This window comes from Pectinophora gossypiella, chromosome 1, assembly GCF_024362695.1.
Source record: "Pectinophora gossypiella chromosome 1, ilPecGoss1.1, whole genome shotgun sequence".
Taxonomy (NCBI): Eukaryota; Metazoa; Arthropoda; class Insecta; order Lepidoptera; family Gelechiidae; genus Pectinophora; species Pectinophora gossypiella.
Genome location: NC_065404.1, coordinates 16,542,739 through 16,560,593, shown reverse-complemented (window position 1 = coordinate 16,560,593; position 17,855 = coordinate 16,542,739). Strand labels below are relative to the sequence as shown.

The window sequence follows — 17,855 nt, the reverse complement described above, 5'->3', positions numbered from 1 at the left end:
TTTTGTGTTTTTTAAACAGTTCCATAGTTCCCCGACGACCCGATTACTCTAGCCATAGAGGCAGCCAATCAGTTCGCGACACCAAACACTTCAGGACCCCGATACCGACGCCGCCGGCGTGGTATACGATCTCTCTCATTCAGCGCTTATCGCTATCGACCCGTTAGAGTCGATTGATCCTTTCAAATATTCTTCCTCTCAGACGACGCCCTGACCCGACGTTCGCGCCCAAAACTGGGCATCCTCAGGCCTGTTGTCTTAAATTTTGTACCGGGTGAGACGTATCCCAGCAATGGGACGTATATAGGATATTTATATATGTATGTACTTATACCACAAAAATTATCCTTTAAGTAGTATCCAAATCTTTAAGTAGTAGTGTTTTAGTAGTAGTAGTAGTAGGGGCTGATGAGTGCCACCGAAGATGCTGTTCGAGTGGCGGAATACTGGGCTGAAGAAATCTAATGCCATCGAAACGACAAGAAGAAGAAGAAGTAGTAGTAGTAGGTCTATTTCGGAACCAAATGTAAAAGGCTAACAAAAAACCATTATAATCTAACGTGTCAGTAAAGCAATATCATAAAAGTAAATCAGCATTGGTGCAATGATCTATAGCATAATGATCGGTGGCCAAGCCATTATGTATGATCAATAACTCTTTCTAACGTGTTATTATGTTCATAAGTTGATGAGATATGAGCAACTATCTCAATTTATAAAGTTTAGAGCTCTGAATTATTACTTGTTGCAACTATATTATCATCAAATGTTAATGTAATAGGTATATTAGCTTCTTTATTAGTACATGAGAGCGTATTGATTGGTCATACCTGCTTGAGTAACTACATATATTATATAACTTTATTTACTAGCTTGCCCGTGGCTTGGCTCGCGTTAAATTCGAAGTAACACAGCTTTTTACTTACCCCGATATCGACCCCGCCCCACTAGGGTCGATTAATTCTTTCAAATATTTTCCTCTCAGACGACGCCCTGAGCCGAGTTTCGCGCCTAACTGGGCACCCTCAGGCCTGTTCTCTTAAACGTTGTACCGGATGAGAGCCTTCAGCGCTCCCCATTTGTCCGGCCAAGTAGTTAATGCCATCTGCGGCAAATCTACAATAAGTCACGTCAAAAAAAACCTTGTTACCTTGAAAAGTCCTATATAAAATTCCCCTCTTCGAAGGGGTTGGGAGCAGATTTAAAAAAAAAATGACGTACGATTTTTTTTGTTAGTCACAAATAGTCCGCATACTATTTTTTAGCTTTCTACCTTGAAAATTGCGTAATGCTCCATACAAAATTTCACCCTCCATTTTAGGGAAGTGGGTACCTACATACAAACATAAACTCACGCCCGTAATCCCTAGTGGGGTGGGCAGAGCCACAAGCAATCAAAGACTACTTGCAGCCACTGTTTGTACGATGGAAGCTGATGATGGACCTTTTGGTGATAAGAAATCAGCCTATCGCCCATAACATTAGTCCATCATGTTGGAGGACACAATCCCTCTGTCGGATTTTACGACATGCTCGGGAAGACAAGCAGCTGAACGTGTTGTACTTATGTTTTTTATTTGCTCAACAGCATAGAAGCAATATAGTATAATATTTACCTTCCAGTATAAACCTGTACGAGCTGATAAAGAAGAACAACTACCAGGGGTTCAGCCTGAGCCTCATCCGGCGGTTCGCCAGCTCGCTGCTGCGCTGCCTGCGACTGCTGGAAGCCGAGAACATCATACACTGCGACTTGAAGCCGGTACGATTGAAAATAAAGCATTTTTTTTATTCATAATCATATTTATTATAGCTCGTTAACTTCTGCTGCAAGTTCTACGACTTCCAAACCAAGAAGATCGTCGTGCTCCAGCCGGGACTGCATAAAAACTGCGCCGCGCGCGGCGCGAATTATATCGAGCGCATGGACCAATAAATGATAATATGCTATTGGACGTCAAACGGCTATTGGTCAAAGCGCTCAATATAATTCGCGCCGCGCGCGGCACGGCAGCACGGCACGTCATGCAGACCCGGCTGGATAGAGATTGACTGTACAGTACATACCTACACCCCACCGAGTCGATCTATGCGAACCTAAATATTTCTATAAAGAAGTCAGCAATTGCAAAGGGTACATTACAAGTTGCTAAAACAAGTACTTATTAAGAGATTTGAGTGCGTTTGACCACTATACCACCTGATGTTAAGTAGCTATGTGGTCTAAGATGCTAGCAAACTCAAATAGCGCTTAAACACTATCTTTATTTTATTTTGAATATTGCATTCCTGATGTTAGTACATGAGGCAAACATTGAGAGGTATTGAGGCCAGAAGTGACAAGATGATTGAACACTTAATAAGACATGACGAATTTATTAAAAACGTCATAGAAGGGAAGCTACAAGGAAAGAGAGGAAGGTGAAGACCAAGAGAGCTTACATGGAACAGATTAAAGATAAGGCGAACGTCGTGTCTTATAAGGAGGTGAAGTAATTGGTCTTTGATAGACAAGAATGGCGAATGCTACACCGACAAGAGCGTGGCTCTTAAATAAGTGACGATGATGAAGATGATGTTATTACAGAGGTCTTAAAAGTAGAGAAGATTACAAACATGAACCCTGCAAGGGCATTACAACATACCTAATCAACACAAGTAGGTTTACTTAACTTAAAATGTAATAAAACTTAACGAAAATATATAAGTAAGAATAAATATAATACTTAATGGTAAAATTATAAAAATTACGTACTTTTTTTGCCATTGTTTTCACTAGATATTAAGTCAGAATTACGAGCTGAATCATCACCTTCAGGATTCGGTACGGTGTTACTAACAACTTGTATAAAGTCCCTTCATGTTTGCTTGCAGGAGAACATCCTCCTGAAGGCGCGAGGCAGCTCCTCTATAAAGGTGATAGACTTCGGCAGCTCGTGCTACACGCATGCGCGAGTGTACACTTACATCCAGTCGCGGTTCTACCGCAGTCCCGAGGTCATCCTGGGGCTGCAATATGGCACGCCCATTGACATGTGGAGTATGGGTGAGTAGGACGCAATGATATTGACTATTTCAGCCAGAGCACAGCTCTTCTTCTTATCGTGTGGGTTGTGAGGTGGAATACCAAGCTCATGAACCCTGGTGTCAGGGTTATTCAAATTCAAATTCAAAAATATCTTTATTCAATAGGCAATATAGTTACACTTTGAACGTCTCATCCGCCTTAAACTACTGCAGCTTCTCACAACCTGTATAGCCGGGGAAATGAAGCTGCAAGAAAAACTTCGGCACAGGGCCCTAGACGATATTATTGAGCCGCCAACGGCCCCTGACATGGCTCATGTAGACTACATACTTACGTCAGTAAGAAGTAACCGGGACCAATGGCGTAACGTGCCTTCTGAAACACGGATCATCTTACTTTCGGACAATTAGGTGATCAGCCTGTAATGTCCTAACCAAACTAGGGACCACAAAGTCAGTTTTTTGTGATATGTCCTCACCGGAATTCGAAACCGGGGCCTCCGGATTGTGAGCCCAACGCTCAACCAATGGACCTCAGAGGCCGTTAAAGCACAGCTATCATACATATATATAAACTCACGCCCGTAGGTCCTAATGGGGTGGGCAGAGCCCCACATAACGATGAGGGTCTTTTCAGGCTTTTTTTTTCTTTTTTTCCACCAAAATATAGATGGTTCAGTTTAAACGTGTTGTTATTTTCTCATTACTCGGGTATATACATACATAAACAGCCTATATACGTCCCACTGCTGGGCACAGGCCTCTCCTCAATCAACCGGAGGAGGTATGGAGCATACTCCACCACGCTGCTCCAATGCGAGTTGGTGGAGGTGTTTTTACGGCTAATAGCCGGGACCAACGGCATAACGTGCCTTTAGGCCTCAAACTGGATGACAGCGGCAGCGGCGCGGCGGCGGCGGCGGTACCGGGAGCGGCGCGTTCAAATGCTAAGATTCATATTGAAGTGTTCTCGATGGCAGCGGCGCGGGGAGCGGGGTACGAGCGGTGCGCTCTAGTCAAGCGGTGTCTCTGCGTTTGAAACTCGCCTTTTTGTTTCCTTTGTTCATTATAGGGATTCAGATTTTTTTTTTGCCCATAATAAATCGTACGACACAAAAGAACTACAATCGAAAATGCGTTGTCGCCGTTTCGACATCGCGTTCATTTGAGACACAACCCTATACCGCCGCAACACCGTGCGATTTGGCAGCTGGCATCGAGAACGGAACAGCGGCTGCCGCGCCGCTCCCGCGCCACTATCGCCGGCGCGCCGCTGCCGCTGTCATCCAGTTTGAGCCCTTAGTGCCACATTTGTTTGGCCAAGTAGTTAATGCCATAATGCGAGAATTCTGTTCTGTATGGAATTGTAATCTCTATTCCCAAATAGATAAAGGTCGTAATTCGTTTTGTTTACTTACCTCTACTTTTCGACAATAATGTACGGGCACGAGCATTAATATGTATACTTTGGTACCATGTCACATTAACTTTTTTGACAAATTGAACTGTAAGTCTCACTAAATGTCAAATATGTTAGTGCGACAGAGTCCTAAAGTGGGTACATTATATTGCTCATGACTTTACTTGCGTTAATATTATTCAAAATATTTTCAAACACCAAGCTGCAAATTCTATCGCATTGTAACTAAACGATTTGCTTAAACGGAAAAAAATTGCAAATTAATCGCTTTTGTGCTGAGAATCGAACCGGTTGATTTACTGTGACAAAACGACCATTTGCAAACTGGGCATATTAAGCAACTGTGACACGCAACGGTAGTTATATTCATTTCTTTGTGTACTATATACCTATATAGTACATACATACATACATAAACTCACGCCACCACCGGGGTAAGCAGAGACTATAGAATTCCATTTGCTTCGATCCTGACACACTTCTCTTGCTTCCTCCACATTCATCAATCGCTTCATACACGCACGCCGGTTCAGAGTAGATCGTATTGAACCTTTTCTAAGGACATCTCCAATTTGGTCAATGTAAATAAATGATTATTATGATTATGATTATGATGAAGTCCTTCTAGGTCTTCCTCTGCCAGCCTAACCATTAACTTTCGCTTTATATACCGCTTTCGCAATTCTATTATCCTTCATCCGCTCTACGTGTCCAAACCAACCTAACGTTCCCTTCCACCATACCATTTTTATTTAAGCAAGCAATTAATAATAAAATAGTTTTTCCAAATTTTTACACCAGCGTCTCCGTTCGCGTGGATTTCTATTACCGCGCGACACGTTATTTTCATCCACTTAAGGGTGATTTCGATGATAAAAACTGTCCTATGTTCTTTTCCTATGTCCTTACATCTCCAATTTACCTAAATAGTATGGCTATACAAATACAAAACACAAATTATACTTTATTGCATTCATACATAAACAGCCTAAACAGCTAATTTGAGCCATGGTTGGCAGAACTTTATATCTATCGCTAGGGTTTTATCTACAAAATACCAATGCTTTTTTAACTTAATCGCTCTAGCGTCTTAAGACTTGAAGAACCGAACAGACGAGTTACTTTCGCATTTATAATATCACCATGGAGGGCTTCTAATTGGCCTTTCCACGCTGAATCATCTTTCACTTCATTGCGTCTTGTTAAGTGTAAAAAGCTAATTGGAAATGGATGACACTTCGTTATTTGTATACTTAGGCGTTGGGTAACAACTGATAATGGTCAGTTTGTATCTGTTATGTTTGAGCGTAAGTTGGACGTAATTTTCTTAGATAAGTAAAGTAAATTACGAAGGTTTATCGCAATAGAAGTGCTTTACAAAAATATATTTTGTTATTATAAGTAATCATAACCCTGACACCAGGGTTGATGAGGCTGGTATTCCACCTCACAACCCACACCATTTGTCCGACGAAGTAGTTAATGCCATCTGCGGCAAATCAACAATAAGTCACGTCAAAAAAGAAGATATAAAGTACTTTCCTGGAACAGAATTAGAGTTTGCACGATAGAACATTCCACCTAGAGAAAATCGCGAGCGGAAAGCAATAATAGTTACATAATATATCTAAAAATAACATCGAAGTGCGAATAGACAGATTACGATACGTTAAACAGCTGATAATGCGTCCGTCGACCCATCACATTACGCAAGGACGGTAGAAAGCAGAGAAAGGTGACACAACACGAGACCCGACGTAGAAGCCCAGAGCATCAATAAAAAACAAGACATTTACGCAATAATTTATCTCTGTGCAATTAATTTGTAGTTTAGTATAACTATGTAACTGGTTTACCGAAAAGTGGAAGGCGGTGTTGTTGATAAAGCAGCAAATAGCGATTTGTAGATTGAAGCGCAAACCTATAGCCATGAAGTGAATGGTTTTTAAATTGAATCGACTATAAAACACGATAAAAATAGACTAATGTTCCAGGATAATTAAGTACACAAAATAAATTGGGATTATACGCAGTAAGTTATCATAAATATACTAATACTAAAGAATTTAAAAAATACCTAATAATTTTTGATTAAACGGTGAATGTGGAACGTAGTGACATCGGCATATTGAATTCAGACATAATTATGACGATGTATAAGAAGGCCCGCTACAAGGTGGACCGACGATCTGGTGAAGGTCGCGGGAAGCCGCTGGATGCGGGCAGCGCAGGACCGATCGTCGTGGAGATCCCTGGGGGAGGCCTATGCCCAGCAGTGGGCGTCGTACGGCTGATGATGATGATAAGAAGTATTCACGTAGAAGCGATGATATTACCGCGCACTTAAAGTCAGAAATACGATTCGCCGCACTTCCAAACATAAACAAGGCCTTATAGTTCCAATCAAAGATGTGTACGTAAATTGTAACCAAAAGGGAAACTAAAAATAAATCAAGTGTTAGATAATAATCTAATTGTAATTAAATGATAAATGCATTACATACAACTTAATTAATCGGAAGTAATTAAGCAAACTGGCCATTGCGGTTGTTTATGAATGTAAACACATTACAATAATTACATTATCTCAAATTGAAAGTAATTAGAAATTGAACATTGTAATTCATGCTCTAAGAAGTCAGTAGCATTAAGAAGAGAGAGAGTCAAAGAGAAGAGAGTAAAGAGAGAGAGATTTGCAAGTATAGTAGAAAACTAGCGTCGAAATAAAATTGCCTATTTTGTTTAAAGAACTAATAATGTAAATTAAAGTTATTTCTTGTTACCACAAGGATCATCATAATCTATCTTAGGACTCTTGTTACCAAATGTGGCTGATTGCCTACGGCTCTGCCCATCCCTGTCGGGACTACGGGCGTTAGTTGTGTATGTCTATATTTATTCATAGACTCCTAGTAACAATGAGGTTTGCATGAATTATTTTACTTTATGCCTTTTTAATATTTTTGTACCCAGGATGCATCCTTGCGGAACTCCATACGGGATACCCCTTGTTCCCAGGCGAGAATGAAGCTGAACAGTTAGCTTGTATCATGGAGCTGCTTGGGCCCCCTCCCCCAGACTTACTCATCCACGCCACCAGGAAAAGGCTCTTCTTTGGTAAGATATTCGATGTTATACACGTTGCTAACGCGGTCAAATGCATTGGAAAATTATCAAGTGTATTAAAGTTATGTTCACAAAAACATAATGGTGTCAGAATTGTACACTATTCGGATCTGTTATAGCTTTATACTTACTACCTCTTTCAGAAACGTAGTCTTAAATAGTCTTAAAGACTAGTTATTAGTTTGAGAATAATATTTGGTATGGTCTTGTAATACGTCAATTAGTAAGTTATTTAATGTTTCGATCTCTGATGTGTAAAAGATACCTTGACAACCAAACCAGACGCCTGGAGCTCAATTCCTAGTCGGGTGACTTTAAAAAATGATTTTATCGAAATGGTCTAGGTACAAAGCCATAGTGAAGCAAGTTACGTACCCCTCAGTAGGCCTAGCATACTAATGGCGCGTGTAAAACGAGTAAATGTCAAAGCGCGAGTTAAGGCTAATACTCACAAATATCTAAGTTTAGGTCACGGAGAAGAGAAAATTGAAGCACTTGGCGTCGTAAAGCGCCATCGTTGTTTGCTGAGTGGAGGGCCATACCTAGTATTCTATACAGGGTGTTAGTGGCATCGTAACGAAAACTTTGAGGGGTGATTGAGGCCATGATTCTGAGTTGATATCAAGTGGAATTTTCCGTCGCAAAAGTATGGAACTGAAAATAATTAAAAAAACACTAAAATTTTCATGAATATTCGGACTAAAAATTCCACTTGATATCAACTCAGAATCATGGTCTGAACCATCCCCTTCAGTATTCGTTACGATGTCACTAACACCCATACCTACTTGTATGGCTACCGTATGTACTTGTGCGGGGTGTAAGTGACATTTAGCTGATTATTCTGAATTAATATCAAGTGGAATTTTCCATCGCAAAAGTATAGAATTGAAAATAATTTAAAAAAACTAAAAAAAATTATGAATTTTGCGACGAAAAATTCCACTTGATATTAACTCAGAATCATGGTCTGAATCATCCCCCTGAGTATTCGTTACGATGTCACTAACACCCTGTATACTTACTTAAGTTAAAATTATTATAATATTTCAGACTCAAAAGGCTCACCGCGCAGTGTGACGAATTCGAAGGGTCGCAAGCGCAGGCCGGGATCACGGACGCTGGCGACGGCGGTGCGCACTGACGACCCTGCCTTCCTGCACTTCTTGCATCGCTGTCTAGAGTGAGTACATTCATCTTAATTCAATAGGCGTTAACTAGGTCATAGTGTACTACGTTAAGCCACATCTTCACTTGCCATCAGGTGAGATTGCGGTCAAACGCTTAACTACTTTTAATAAAAAAAGTAACTTACGTAAATAGGTCGCGACAGTTAGCCAATTGCTTCCGGCGATGTTTATCAAACTATTGTTCAAAAATTTATTATCCGGAAACGCGGTCATTTCGACTTGTTGTCACCGAGTGCGCACAAACCATTCCAATCTCCTCTCGTGTGGGTTGTAAGGTCAATAACCGACCTCATCAACCCTGGTTTCAGGGTTAATATTGACCCGCCAAAGGCCCCTGACATGGCTCATGTAACGACTACATATTTATTAAGTAAATAGCAGCCGGGACTGACTGTTTTACGTGCCTTCCGAAGCACGGATCACCTTACTTTTCGTCAATCGGGTGATCAGTCTGCAGTGCCCTAACTAAATTAGGGATCAGTAAGTGATTTCAGTGATATATTTATTCCCAACGGGATTCAAACCGGGGACCTCCGGATAGTGACCTCAACGCTCAACCACTGCACTACGGAGGCGGTTCTGATGATGCAACGCTATCAATTTCACAGATAAAACCTCAAAACACCTGTTGTAAAACCACACAAATTTGTACGCAGACATTAATTGTTATATAAAGGCAATAAGTCAGCCTTTACCCGGAAATGTTTAGCTGCTGGGTTCAAGAGTACTTGCCTATTAAGATGATAAATGCGGTGTGACGGGGTCGTTAGAAGGCATTTGGGCCTGGTATCGTCACAAACCGGACACTCCGTACAAAAATGTCATTCTTACCATGTGCCGTCTAACGCGTAAGAGCGAGCGAGACAGTCCATGCGGAGTCTCCCTTACTCCTTAGCGGCTTACGGCCATTTAAGATAGCCATAGAGGCGGCCAATTGATCATTTCATGATGTGTTCGACCATTTCATAAAATGGTCATATTTCATGAAATAGCCAACTTTAGTTAATGAAACGTCAACGTTTAATGATATTTCAATCAACGTTTGGCCATATCGTTATGCAGGCGGTGTCCATGTTATGTAGTGTTATAAAAATGAGAATAGTCGATTAAATTTTTGATTCAAAATTATTTACCTTTATTTAAATTATTTTTTAATGGATATGGAAAATTTTACAAAATTAAGTAAGTACATCGATTCATCGTTAATTAAATCAATCGAATCAATCATCGTTAATTCAATCAAGTTTTAAATATAATCGAGACCAGCGCCACTATCGGTGGATAATGTTGCTAATTTTACGATATGATTGTCAACGTTTGGCCATATTATGAAGTAATCATGCATTTAGTTGCTCATATCGTTAAACGTTTTATGTTCATTGATCTGGCCAAACTACGTACATCATGATGTGGCCAACGAATGATATTATATTTCATTTCATGAAATGATCGATTCTAAAGTCCGGCCACGACATAGGTATAGATTACAAGTTATTTAATAACTAGAGGAACACAATTTACATGGATTTATAGTACGAAATAAATTATTTGACTAGTTGACCGAACAAATGGCGAACGCTGAGGGCTCTCGCCCGGTACAAAGCAATACATTTGAATGAATATTTTTTATGTGTAAGCTAATTAGAGGGCCCAAAAGACCATAATCCAACTCTGTGCATTAAAAGCAATGAGACAGCACAGTTTACGTAACCGTGCGAACTCTACGCATTCGTTACGTTTATGGTTACGTTGCGCTCAATGGGAAGCTCAATTACCTACGCTGCTGGCCTAGTGAACTTTCCACAGGTTAAACCACTAGTTATCTACAGGTAGACACCTTGTGACTGGCCAGTGGCTATAGTCTGTGGCTCCCTGTGAAGAGAAAAAAGAAAATTAAAGATCTGGTCGAACAGAAAACTCAGTGAGGGTGCTTAGTTCATAATAATATTAAAAACACTTTATTGCACACAAATTTACAAGAACAGGATAAACTTATTCTAAGGTGGTCAAAGGCGCCCTTATCGCCAAGAGCGATGTCTTCCAGGCAACCTTCGGCGGAGGATATAACACACTTGTACAGCCGCAGTGCAGCGCGCAAAAAATCTAAAAAAATAATAATAATAAAAAGACAAATTTTACATTGACATATTTACATAAATACAGAATGTTATATACATATAAATAATCATAATAAAATATTAGTTCTTCTTGCGATGGGTGTACCTCTGACTACCCCTATTGGGATATAGTCGTGAGCTTATGTTATCGATTCGCAAGCGCGGTAACCAAGGTGTTATATTTTTTAATTCGAAAGTTCTCTGTGTCTGCCTGTTACCTTTTCACGCATAAACCGCTGAACCGATTTGGATGAAACTCGGCATATCTATAGTTTGAAATCTAGAATAGAACATAGGATAGTTTTTATCATCGAAATTACCCTTACGGGGATCATCCCCGTAACGCGACGCGTTATTTTCCATCCCCTTTTCATAGGGGGTGGAAAATAACGCGTCGCGCGGTAATAGAAATCCACACGAACGGAGTCGCTGGCGTAAAAATTTAGAAAAACTATTTTATTATTAATTGCTTGTCTAAATAAAAATTGTATGGTGGAAGGGAACGTTAGGTTGGTTTGGACACGTAGAGCGGATGAAGGATAATAGAATTGCGAAAGCGGTATATAAAGCGAAAGTTAATGGTAGGGCTGGCAGAGGAAGACCTAGAAGGACTTACATTGACCAAATTGGAGATGTTCTTAGAAAAGGTTCAGTACGATCTACTTTGAACCGGCGTGCCTGTATGATGCGATTGATGAATGTGGAGGAAGCAAGAGAAGTGTGTCAGGATCGAAGCAAATGAAATTCTATAGTCTCTGCTTACCCCGGCGGGAAATAGGCGTGAGTTTATGTATGTATGTGTGTAAAATAACAATGGTATCTAATCTTTATAGCGACAGTGATCGATCTATTATGCACATAATAATTATAATGCATTATGTCTTGCATTGTTATGTACGGTAAATTATTTATCATTCTTTTTGCACGGAATTGCGTAGGTGCTAATTGAAATCAAGTTTTTATCAAATCTAGGCTTTTCAATTAGATTTATATCACGTCATTGTAATAAAAAAAAAACATAGGTTGCGACACAGTTAACGTGTTTATAAATGCACGTTCGCAATGCCTAATGGGATAGGTTGAGCTACAAGGTTAGAAATCAATTCAGGGTCATGGTCCTGAATGATCCCTCAAAGTTTTCGTTACGATGTCACTATCATCCGATATACATAAATGCATAATACCACGCCTATTTCCCGTTGGGGTAGGCAGAGTTCACGGTATTCCACTTACTACGATCATGAATCATGACACACCGCCATCGCTTCGTGCACTCTCAACAAATACTCCATGTAGTCATGAGCAATATAATGTACCCACTTTAGGACTCTGTCTATATATAATAATATATAACATATATATTAATGCTCGTGACCGTATGCTCGGCGGTTTCTTTATTAGAATACTTGACCTGGCCTTTCTTTAAAACATCCTGGATCTGATCGCGGTATGAACACTTAGGGCTTCCTCCATCTTGGATGCATGGATATGAACATCAAGGCCTTCCTCCATCCTCGATAGATGGATATGAACAACTAGGCCTTCCTCCATCCTGGATATATGGATGTGAACATCTAGGCCTTCCTTCATCCTGGATGAACGGATATGAACATCAAGGCCTTCCTCCATCCTGGATGGATGGATAAAACACCTAGGTCTTCCTCCATCCTGGATGGATGGATATGAACATCTAGGCCTTCCTCCATCGTGGATGAATGGATATGAACATCTAGGCCTTCCTCCATCGGGGATGAAAGGTTATGAACATCTAGGCCTTCCTCCATCCTGGATGGATGGATAAAACACCTAGGTCTTCCTCCATCCTGGATAGATGGATATGAACATCTAGGCCTTCCTCCATCGTGGATGAATGGATATGAACATCTAGGCCTTCCTCCATCGTGGATGAATGGATATGAACATCTAGGCCTTCCTCCATCCTGGATGGATGGATAAAACACCTAGGTCTTCCTCCATCCTGGATGGATGGATATGAACATCTAGGCCTTCCTCCATCGTGGATGAATGGATATGAACATCTAGGCCTTCCTCCATCGTGGATGAATGGATATGAACATCAAGGCCTTCCTCCATCCTGGATGGATGGATAAAACACCTAGGTCTTCCTCCATCCTGGATGGATGGATATGAACATCTAGGCCTTCCTCCATCGTGGATGAATGGATATGAACATCTACGCTTTTTTCCATCGTGGATGAATGGATATGAACATCTAGGCCTTCCTCCATCGTGGATGAATGGATATGAACATCTAGGCCTTCCTCCATCCTGGATGGACGGATATGAACATCAAGGCCGTCCTCCATCCTGAATGGATGGATAAAACACCTAGGTCTTCCTCCATCCTGGATGGATGGATATGAACATCTAGGCCTTCCTCCATCGTGGATGAATGGATATGAACATCTAGGCCTTCCTCCATCGTGGATGAATGGATATGAACATCTAGGCCTTCCTCCATCGTGGATGAATGGATATGAACATCTAGGCCTTCCTCCATCGTGGATGAATGGATATGAACATCTAGGCCTTCCTCCATCGTGGATGAATGGATATGAACATCTAGGCCTTCCTCCATCGTGGATGAATGGATATGAACATCTAGGCCGGCCTCTTCGAAGTCTACTACTTACACCCGCATAGTACATCTTTTTAGTATGTCTACTTTTATCGATCTTTCTTTCTATGATACACCTTGAACGATAAACATTATTGTTTCTATCCATCAGTAGCTGTACGTATCACTCAAGAACTTGTTATTATTGCGCGTAACAATTCATAATGTAACAAAGGAATCCGAATAATCTGTTATTTAGTTCTTTTATTGCTACCTAAAATAACAATTTTGGGAAGTTACTCGTCATGACATAACGTTCAGGTAATATAATTGTTCGATTATTGGGTCAAGTGACTCTATTACCCGAAATGTTATGAATTTTTTGTTACTTTTAAGGTATTGTCTATGGTTTGTTAAATATGGCTATTTTCGTTTGAAGCATGTTGTAATAATACATTTGAGGGGTTATCATTGCTTGAACTGACTATGAAGTTTCTTACAAATTGTTTCATATATTAACGTATTATGCGTTTATTTACGTGGAGTATATAATTATTTATGTATGTCATCATCTCCCTAGCATTATCCCGTTTTACACGGGGTCCGCTTACCTAACCTGAAGATTTGATAGGTCCGGTTTTTTACAGAAGCGACTGCCTGTCTGACCTTCCAATCCGCGAAGGGAAAACCAGCCCAATACAGGTTAGGTCATGTACCTCCGAAAATGCAATTCTCGGGAATGTGGGTTTCCCGCTTAGCACGTGATAATCATTTATGATCCAAACATGAGTTCGGAAACAAATTCGACAATCATTGGTTTAGGCCTGTGCTGGATTCGAACCTGCGACCTCAAAGTGAGAGGCAAGCGTTCTGCCAACTGGGCTACAACGGCTGTTTGTCTCTTTGGGTCTAATTATTTATGTATGTATGTCAGTTAAAATATGGCTGTTAATAGAAGTGACATGAGACTATTAGTTACGATGTCACTAATACATAATTTCCCTGTACATAATGTCTCATTTATTTATTTTTTTGTTTTGTTTTCCCCGAAGGGTAAGGCAAAGGGAACTATGCCCATACAGCCATGTCTTACGTATTTTTTTCTTGATGATTAATGAAATGATGAAAGGTGATGATGATGAAACCTAAGCCCCCACCCTCGGAGTAGACTCCTACTCCGAACCCCAAAAAAATTAACTCAAAAGTCCGCATAAACTTTCGAGTTATGAAGCGGCTTCCTGGCACGAAGCGAAAATAGGCAGATAAACTTTCGACACCCCAAACGAATAAAGGCGTAATAGCAAAACATCAATTTTACAGGAGAGCAAAAAAACACTAAAATCGTTATAGCTCTGTTGCTAATTATCCGAGAATATCGAAACATACATCAGCGTACGCATCAAAAAATAATGTATCCAGTGCATAATCAATGATTGTGTTCAAGTAACACATTCATGTAAAATAGCTGAAAAACCATTTTAAATTTTTATTCGTCTAAAGATATTGACATATTTTTTTTGTAAACGTTAACACGCCTTTATTCGTTTGAAATATATCAAGACACCTAAAGGTAATGTATCTTTACATAACTTATTGACTGAAAATGTCATCGACTGGCTGTTTCGTAACCGTGAATTACGCCTTTATTCGTCTAACCTTAGTAATTAACCTAGAGCGTATTCATTCAACACTACTTTTTTCGTCAGTTATAAAATAAAATATTATATCGTAAGATTATCTTACGATGAAAAAATAATGACAAGTTTTGTATGAATAACGACGTCAAAATTAAAAAAAAATGTATTTAATATAAAAATATTAAAAATAATAGGCATAAACTACATAATTTGGTTTCCTTAAAACCTCATCCTATAAATTGTGATAAATTTTAGCCAAAAAAGAGTCCTCGTCATACTTTTTTCGCAAGATTAGTATGAAATACACTTATCATTGCCAGTTTTTGTTTCTGAGCACTGGGGACCATTAAAATTGAAGCAAAATAGTAATTTAATGATTGGTTTTATTCATTTAGACATCACAGATTTTTTCTATTTAGTTTTAATCATAATAAAAGCTCAAAACCTTTAAATAACAATCGGTCATTCCTCCACAAGGAACTAAATGAAACATAAATTCTTCTAGAGATCAATCTTAAACTTTTAGATAATTAAAAAAATATTTTTTATTGTACTTTAGGACTAGAAATAATTTCTTGATTGTGAAAAGAAATCTAAACATAAACATAAAGAGATTCACTCACAAAATAATTAACAATCATAGAAATCAATAGTAGTAACCAACGAATTAGTCATGTAACATAAAATCAACAATGTCTCATAAAAAAACTTAAATATGTAGTTTTAAATCCTCTTCTTCTCAAACAAACATTTTCTTCATTTCAAACATTTACGAAAAATAAAATAATATTGAAAATCAATAAACGTGGTTATAAAAAAAATATAATTATGAACTATCTTCGTCGTCACTGGCCCTGATCGGTTGCTCTTGATCATCAGTGGAAAATAAAGTATTATAAAATAAAACCTTTGATAATGACTAGGGATACAAGCCGTTGACGTGGCCTCAGTCGCCGCCCGCAGAAACGGGCGTGGCACGTGGATGGGACACGGCGGGCGATAATCGCCCCTCCGTGAGCCCGATGGTAAGTCATGTCCGAGGTGCCGCCAGCGAGGTCGAGCCCACCGGGTGGTTCCCTGTTGGAGGAGGCCCAGTGAGCGCCCGTCAGCTGGCGGTGGTGTCAGTCCGGTGAAGCTGCTCCGTCGCCGGAGCAGCTGGCGTCAGTTGGGCTGGAGGGGGGGAGAGGACTGCTTCCACTGCCACTGGAAACGTCAACTCATCCCCCGGGGGTGGCCACGATCCTAACTACTCGACGGGGAGTAGTGGATGTGGGCAGCCCCGTTCCAGTCCGGTGTTGGTGTTCAGTGCCCACCGGTGAGTTGGCCCAGCAGTGATGCCAGGCCTCCCACGATGATGGGCACAGGGTCAATCCGGGAACGAATGGCGGCCAGTACGTTGTGGAGCAGCTGGATAGTCTGCTCCAGTACTTCCAGCTTCTCGCTGGAGGGGGCCGGTGGTATCTCCGCGCGGGGCTTCGCCTTCTTCCCCTTGGTAGGGGCGGCGACCGCTTGGTTCGGCGTCGGAGTTGGCGCTGGCTGCTGCTCGACGATGGTGGTGGCAGTGGGGGCCGGTTTTGCCCTTTTGCGGATGCGCTTAGGTCTCTGCGGCTTGGGCCCGGCTGGGCCGTTCGCCGCGGCCATAAGCGAGCTCCGCGCGGTCGGCTCGGTGTTGGGGTCCACTGTGGAGGCTGCTGATGGGATAGCTCCTCTCGCGCCGGTCATGGGCGCCGCACCCGCCTTGGTGTTACGCAGCTCGCGTAACTTGACCGGGCAGGAAGAGCTATTCGCCGGGTGTGTTCCCCCGCAGTTTACGCAGGTTGCCGGAACTTTCCGGGGGCGCAGGCACTCCTTGGCCGTTTTTCACCACAACGGACACAGGCGGCAGGGCGGTGGCAGTTATGGCTGCTATGCCGGAACTGCTGGCAGCGGTGGCACTGCGCTGCTCCTCTTCGTCCCCTCCACGCCTCGACCTTGACGCCGGGCATGCAGAGGAGCTCGGAAATCTCGTAGACACGCAGGAATCCCAGCGTCCTGCGGATCTCCGCGAAGAAGAGGCAGCCTGTACTTCCCTCGCGAGCCTGGATGGGGCGGATGTATTGGGGGTCGAAGCCGCGGGCGCGCAGCTCCTCCTCCAACTCAGCAACATCGGTGTCCATGGGCAGGCCACGAATGGCCAGCTTCAATGAGCGCTCCGCCGGTGGGGCGTACGCGAACCAGGAGAGTCCCGTGGCTCTCTCCAGGGTGGTGAGGTACCGCTGGTAGAGCCGGAACTCTTCCTCGGTCCTTCCTGTGGCCCAGCAACTCCCGCAGCTTGCGGAAGTGATGGTGCCAGTCAGGCAGCCGGTCGACCACGATGGGCGGGAGCTTCTTGCTCGCGGGTGCGAGCGGCGGCTGGAGTCGCGCGTGCTTTGGCGACGGTGTAGGCGCCGTCCGGAGGGACGGGCGCGGAGGCGCGTGCGGCGGCGAATCCGGGTTGGTGTTGAGCACCGCTGCGTATGAGCGCGGCGGTGTTGTCTCCATGACCGGCTGGGGCGTGGAGAGCGGCGAAAAAGTGTTTGTTGCCGCGTATTGGCGCGGCGGTGTTGGAGAGTGCTGCGGGCGGCGTGGTCCTCACCACGGGCCGCGGTGGGATTCGTTCGGGCGGCGTCGTGGTTCTCTTTTCCGCGGCTCCTGCTCCCGGAAGTCGGGGCAGGGGCAGCGGGAACGGGGACAATCGAAGGCCTGTGTCGATGAGACGCGTCGGAGGCGGTGGTACGGTGG

The 17,855-nt window shown here is 42.2% G+C and overlaps 1 protein-coding gene across 1 annotated transcript in view; it reads left to right on the top strand.

Annotated features, from left to right (window-relative positions):
• LOC126370561 (dual specificity tyrosine-phosphorylation-regulated kinase 2-like) overlaps positions 1-17,855 on the top strand; it is a 71,208-nt gene that overhangs the window by 37,366 nt on the left and 15,987 nt on the right. The window contains exons 5-8 of the mRNA XM_050015477.1: positions 1,624-1,762; positions 2,875-3,046; positions 7,421-7,564; positions 8,627-8,756. Coding sequence (XP_049871434.1) covers positions 1,624-1,762; positions 2,875-3,046; positions 7,421-7,564; positions 8,627-8,756 — 585 coding nt within the window. The remainder of the gene's footprint in view (positions 1-1,623; positions 1,763-2,874; positions 3,047-7,420; positions 7,565-8,626; positions 8,757-17,855) is intronic.